We start from the raw sequence: 6794 nt of genomic DNA, 5'->3' as shown, positions 1-6794 counted from the left end.
CTATTAATCAATTACAACATTGTTTACTTCACAAAAGCACATAGTACTTGTACTTCAATAATATGAATTTAAGTATTATATTCTTTTGGGTGTAACATAAGAACTTAAATGATTAAAAATAGGCTAATGTTATATGTAGCCGAGGAAGTACTAATGAAGGTTTGATATGTATTTGCAAATACATATCAAACCTTAAAATATTAAAAAGTATTGTAAGCACATGGGAATGAGAGAAAGGAGAAGAGAGATTGGCAAGTGGGACCAATTTTTAAATGTACCACTAAAAGCTTATATAATATCATTGAATATGTAGTGATATTATTTCTATACGTAGTTGGTACCATAAATAAATATACAGTACCATTGAATGAATATATAGTACCACTGAATGTTCAGTGATACTATTTGATCATCTAGTGATATTATTAATCACCCAATGGTACATTTAAATCCAGCACGTGGGGGTGAGAGAAAAGAAGGAGAGAGATGGGTAAATTTCATGCGAAATGTCTCAAATGCCCCTTGATATGTATATACAAGTACCTATCAAACCTCCCTTTGGAAGGCCTCATATGTAGCCCTATATAAGCATTAAATATACTTCCTAAAATGAAATTAATTTGAAAATTCATGACAAAATTATGTGCAGGTCGGTGTAATTATTGTTAATTTTTCTTTAATATTTCCCTTTTTAGGTTCTTGTATCATTTTTCTTAAAAATAAGAAAAAACATGGTTTTTTTAAAAAAAAAAAATCAAATAAGATCACAACACAAGATTTATAAGCAGGAATAGGAATTTGAACCATAAATCTAATGTAAAAACACAGCTTATTGATTCATAATAATCATAAAACATGTATTTAATTGCAAAAGAACAAGCAACTAAAGGTCAACCAACAAGACCTTGCAAATCCTTGATGAATTTGTCAATGTAACCACTCATGAACTTTGGATCACCTAATATTTGCCTCCATAACATGTGATTTTTCTTTATTAACCCACCAATTTCACTACCATCATCCATCACACATTTAATTGCGTTACAAAAACTCTCTTTTGAAACCCATGATCCATCCTCTCCTTTTTCAACTTCCACAGCCACTTTCAATTCCTCAACCATTATCTTAGTGTTTAAGACTTGGTCTTCAAGTTGTGGTATTAACACTATCTGATTTTCACTCAACAAAGACTCCCACATACTCCCGAACCCACAATGACTCACAAAGCACCCAACCGACGCGTGATTTAGTATTAGTCTTTGCTGCACCCATTCTCCCGTGACCACGCCTCGTTCCTTAGTCCTCGCGACGAATCCCTCTGGGAACGCTTCCTCCACGGTAGCACAACCTGTGGGGGGCTTGACGGCTACTAAAAAGGGTAAATTTGTCATTTCCAACCCGAGGAGGAGTTCTTGGAATTGTGCCACCTCAAGGACAAATTGACTTCCAAAGGAGCAGTATACCAATGAGTTGGGGCGAAATTGGTTGAGCCATTTAGCCCAATGACCCTCCAACTCTCCCTCTATCTCGGGGTCCGGGAGGACTGGACCCGAGAAGAGGACAGGCTTGTTATTATACTGGCTAGATAAGTAATCACAATACTTACCTTCGGTCTCTTGGCAAGTACGGATAGCAATGACATGACTACGTTTTAACGCGGTGGTGACTCGATCATACAAAGTGAGCCCTTCACCCAAAGGCACGTACAAGCCTAGCATCCTCCTCGGCTCCAAGACAACCTTAGTTGAAGGGTAACCATGAGGTACATTGACAACACAATTGTCTTCCTCAATTGCGGCCCTGTCCTTTGGTGGGTCCCTAGACGGGACCATACCAAAGGCCAAGGCCGCAGAAGAAACCACAACATAGACCACATACTTGGTCCCGGGGGATACAACCTCCGGGACCCAATGTGCAAAGTCATAAAAGACAAGGTCGGGTTGTAGGGTAGAGACAATTGACCCAACCTGAGGACGAGTGAGGTCAAAAGCGGTGGCGAGGTGGGTGTGGAGGTGGAAGGGGACATCGGAGGCGGTTTCGGTCCCCGGAGGAAGGGGATCAACCTGAGGAATGGTGATTGTGTGAAAGGTCAAAAGGGGTGAATAATTGTGGTTTAAGGATTGTAGTTGAAGTTTAGCCTTGTTAGGGAGCAAGAGAGTGACTTTGTGGCCTCTTTCAGTAAGTTTGATTGCTAAATGAAAATATGGAGTTATATGTCCCATGGCTATCCAAGGATACATCAATATATTTAGCTGTTTTTCCTCCATCTAATTATTTTTTTTTTCTTTGGAGTTTGTAAACTATGGGGTATATTTTAATAACATTGTAGTGTATATATATATATTATTTAACATGTACTGTCTTTATTTTTTAATGCTTGGTCCACTTTTTATTTCCGACCGTTTTTAAATATTTGTCCAATTTCCTTACTTCGGAGTTGCATTATCATATTTGCTTGTTCATTTTTCTAAAAGTGGCAGTTTGCACTAAATCATTAATTAGAGTAATAGCTTGTACATTTTTTAAAATTTAGTAGTTGCATTATCATATTTGAAGGCCCCATCTAGCATGTGGTGTTTGCCTGTTTGGTAAAACAAAATATTTGAACAGTACAGGTATAATTCAGTTTTTTTAATTGTAACGATGCCTTGGCAATGTTCATGTATAGGAATAATAGGAGTTACAGTCTTTTGGGGTTTGATTAGTTTCTAATTTTCTTTGATTTCATCATGACATACGTGATTTTGTTTATTAATTTCCGTTGCAATTCTGTAAACGTGGACACCTTTATAATGTGTAATGAATCTCCTTAAACTAGGAACAATCACAAGGATCTTGCAATGAATGGTAAGAATCATGATATAGTAGCTAATACTTACTGTCAATTTAATTCCTTAGCTGTTAATTTGTTACCTTTTACCAATAGCTTTAAGTTTGAGGGTGGACATTTGGACATATATTACTACCCTTTTTCATATATTCTGCAATTTTGGAATATTTTATACTCTCTCCGTTTCTTATTTACATTTCTGCTTTTCTTTTTGGGTATTTCAAAATTACATTCCTCCTTTCCTTTTTTAGAAAGTATTTTTTTCTAAATATCCCAAATTATCCCTCTTTTTCTATTTTGTAATTAATGCTCACACTTACTTTCCTATTCTCACCCTTATTTTTCCCCTAATAAAATTCAAAATCCTTGTGCCTAAATTTAAATGAATATGATTGGTTCTTAATTTTCCAATAAAAGCATGTTATTGGTCCTTTTTTTTACAAAGGATTGATGACATGTCATCATTAAATATTAATCTATATTTGTTTTACTCAAAGACATCATTTAATGTTTTGTATTTCCTATTGTGTTTTGTTTTCATTGTTATTTGTTTTATTCTTAGTTCCTTAATTCCCTTTTAATTTACAGACAGGAATGTAAAAAAGGGACGAAGGGAGTATCTCACAAATAATACCCTAAAGTTACAAAAAATATAAAACGGGAGTACATTGCATCAAATGGTCCAAAAGGGTTTTAAAAAACTAGAAAAGCATAAAACATGTTCAATTAATATTTTCTGCATGACTAACAATTAACACTACTAAAATTCGGTCAAATTGTGACCGTTTTTTTACGACCGTTTTTAAGGCGGTCGCAGATTTGCGACCGTTTTTAGGCTATTTAACAGTCGCAAAGGTATTAAAAAATTTCTTTAAAATAATATACATGTTAAAAATAATTCTAAATAAAAACAATTCTATTACGACCGCAAAAAACGGTCGCAAATTGCGAACATTACGACCGTTATAGAAACGGTTGCAATTTGCGACCATTTGCGACTGTTCTTAATGCGGTCGCAGATTATAATATTTGCGACCGTTTATAAGGCGGTCGCAGATTATAATATTTGCGACCGTTTATAAGGCGGTCGCAGATTATAACAATTTGCGACCGTTTCAGCGGTCGTAATTGTTTATTTATTAATTTTTAAAATAGGGTATATAAGGGGCTTAAGATTCCCACCAAACTAACCCTAATTTGTTTTTTTGGTTAACATCCGCTCCCCCCCCCCCCCCTTCTCTCTCTCTATCTCTCTTCTCAGCTGACCCTCTTCCTCCATTTTCCTTATCTCCACTCTATCCTTCTCACGCCCCTCCTCTTTCACTCTCACCTCCTAATTCTACTCTTTCACTTCCGAAAATGAAGCAAGGCACTTGATAATTGAAGAATAAGAAGCCGGAAATCGCTGCTCATTCAAGATTTGGCTCAAATCGGAAGCTTCGCAGGCAATTTCCCTCTCCTCCACGCTGCTTGCCACCGTCACGACCACACACTGTAACAAGACCTCCACCATCACAAGAACAAGCCTAAGAGAAGTCAAGGTTTTCTAGATCTGATAATTAATTTAGGTTATATTGTTGATCTAGATTTATTGTTTCTTATTTCTGATTATGTATAATTGTTTTATTGTAATTTTAGTTTTTAATTTTGAAAGATCTATATTATTGTTTTATTTCTGATTTGTGTTGTTTATTGTAATTTTAGTTTATAATTTTTGAAAGATCTATATAATTGTTTTATTTCTGATTTTTGGGTAAATTTATGTAATTTGTATAATTTTATTTCTGATTTTGTGGGTAATTTTCTTAATTTTTTATAATTTTTGTGGGCGGCGTTGGGTTGAGGTGGTTTCGGGTGAGTGGTGTTGAGGTGGTTTCGACTGAGCGGCGTTGGGTTGAGGTGGTTTTAGGTGAGCGGCGTTGGGTTGAGGTGGTTTCAGGTGAGCGGTAGTTGGTTTATTGGTTAGGGTGAGGAGTTGTGGTGGGTAAAGGTGGTTTGGGTTGGCGGTGGTGGTGGGTTAGGTGGTTTCAGGTGAGCGGTGGTGGGGTTTCGTGGTTAGGGTAGGCAGAAGAGGTGGGTAAAGGTGGGGTTTGGGTTGGCAGTGGTGGTGGGTAAAGGTGGTTTTAATGGTTGGTGAGGCTGGATGCGAAAAACAGCAGTGCGATTTTTTTTTTTTTTTTGTTTTTTTTTTTAAATTTTAGCGACGGCTTATGGCGGTCGCTAATTCCAAAAATTGCAACCGCTGACATAACCAGTCGCAATTTTTAATTTTTGCGACCGTTTTCTAAACAGTCGTTGAAAATAATAAAAATGGTCGCAAATAATCTGCGACCGTCAAACGGTCGTAATAAAGATTTTCTGCGACCACGTGAATAACGACCCCCACCTTACGACCGTTGACGGTCACAATTACTAATTGCGACCGTTTTTACTATAATCTGCGACCGTCAGAGACAGTCGCAATTTGGCCGAATTTTAGTAGTGTAATATAGTGATATCATTACCTATTTCAAATTATGATGATATACAAGTTTGTCATAATGTAATTATTTTCCGAATAACATATTACATACAAATTCATTACCATCAATTTATCATCATCGTTCATCCACCTACCAATTGATACTTCAAGATTACATACAACATTGTTATTAAAATCCCGATTTAAATCTTAGAATCTTACGATTTTACGATTCATGTATATCATACGATTCAATTTACTATTTTACCTGATTTTATATATTTTTCTTAACTAGAGAAATCCTTACAAGTAAAAAAAACATGTTTATATAGGTTTTTGTAAGCATATATTGTCAAGTACTGATTGCTTAATGAGTAAATAACTATTATCTATCAATAATTAGGTTTCAAACTCATAATTTCAATATATTTAATTAATTTTAGATTTGACGTCTTGATTATGCACGTTGGTAGAATATTACAATTCTACGATTTGATTTTACGATTTGATTCTGATAGCCCCTTCTGATTCAGAGTAGAATCCCGATTTTAATAACTTTGCTTACAGCTTTATTGCTTTTTTTTTTTTGAGAAAAAATATTTCCGCTATGTTTATTGAAATAATGCTTTTTGTCTCATGTACAATTTTTCTTGAATTTTAGAAAATAATAATAATAATAAAAAATCAAACCCTTCAAAATGATTAAATTGAGTAATTCCATGATATTATCATAAAATTGATATACATATTTACATGGACTTCAACCTTGGAGGTGATTTCTGATTCTAGCCACTTCTTGTCCATCAATCATAAAAGCCTTTTCCAACACTCTATCTGGCATAGGTGGCTTTGAAGTAAACGTAGCAATTGGAACTACTTGGGTTCCTGGGTTTTCACTACTAAGCCCAGAAATTGCCAATGCTGGGCTTTTTGAGTCCACATTATAAAGGAAATGGATCAACCCCTTTGGAAAAACAAATGATTCACCAGGCCTCAACCGTTGTGTATACATTGTATTAGATGTATCGACAAAGCCCACTAAGATATCGCCTTTTAGGCAAGTGGTAACCTCCGAGGCCCGTGGGTGAACATGGGGTGGTACAAGCCCGTCAGGGGCGATATCGACTCGAGCCATGGATAGGCCTTGAGTCCGGTGACCCGGGAGGTTCTGGTTGGTGGTGAGGATGACACTAAACCCAAAGGCGTTCTTGCTCGTGTTACCGGGTTTTGATAGGGCCGAAGTTGCAAAATGTGTTGGGCTAGCAAGTTCCGGATTCAAGCACGGTTGGCCATTCATGAAAGAACAAGGTTGGGCCGTTGTGTCTGCAATGCAGTAATCTTGAAGTGGTTGTGGGTCAGCTTGGGTCAGGCCCAATAACAAAGAAAATATAAAAAAGAATTTAAGCTTGTTAATAGAATTCATGGTTATTAAAATGAACAAAATACGAAAAAAGGGTGTTATTTTGTTGAAGGTTCATAGAACATCATACTATGGGGTTAGGG

The 6794-nt window shown here is 36.1% G+C and overlaps 2 protein-coding genes across 2 annotated transcripts; both read right to left on the bottom strand.

Annotated features, from left to right (window-relative positions):
• Window positions 1-672: 672 nt before the first annotated feature.
• On the bottom strand, window positions 673-2673 carry LOC110713821 (anthocyanidin 3-O-glucoside 2'''-O-xylosyltransferase-like). The gene has a single exon (XM_021892262.1). The coding sequence runs from the start codon at window positions 2265-2267 to the stop codon at window positions 891-893; it is 1377 nt and encodes a 458-aa protein (XP_021747954.1). The 5' UTR covers window positions 2268-2673; the 3' UTR covers window positions 673-890.
• A 3167-nt stretch (window positions 2674-5840) lies between these two features.
• On the bottom strand, window positions 5841-6794 carry LOC110713838 (germin-like protein subfamily 1 member 1). Its single transcript, XM_021892273.1, has one exon. It carries the CDS (start codon window positions 6712-6714, stop codon window positions 6052-6054), a length of 663 nt encoding a protein of 220 aa, XP_021747965.1. The 5' UTR covers window positions 6715-6794; the 3' UTR covers window positions 5841-6051.

Source organism: Chenopodium quinoa, unplaced genomic scaffold (assembly GCF_001683475.1).
Source record: "Chenopodium quinoa cultivar QQ74 unplaced genomic scaffold, ASM168347v1, whole genome shotgun sequence".
Classification (NCBI taxonomy): Eukaryota; Viridiplantae; Streptophyta; class Magnoliopsida; order Caryophyllales; family Amaranthaceae; genus Chenopodium; species Chenopodium quinoa.
The sequence above is the reverse complement of the archived record's forward strand: the minus strand, read 5'-3'. Positions and strand labels throughout refer to the sequence as shown.

Excerpts from the sequence above, each read along its gene's own strand:
- LOC110713821 (XM_021892262.1), bottom strand. The coding sequence starts at position 2,267 with ATGGAGGAAAAACAGCTAAATATATTGATGTATCCTTGGATAGCCATG.
- LOC110713838 (XM_021892273.1), bottom strand. The coding sequence starts at position 6,714 with ATGAATTCTATTAACAAGCTTAAATTCTTTTTTATATTTTCTTTGTTA.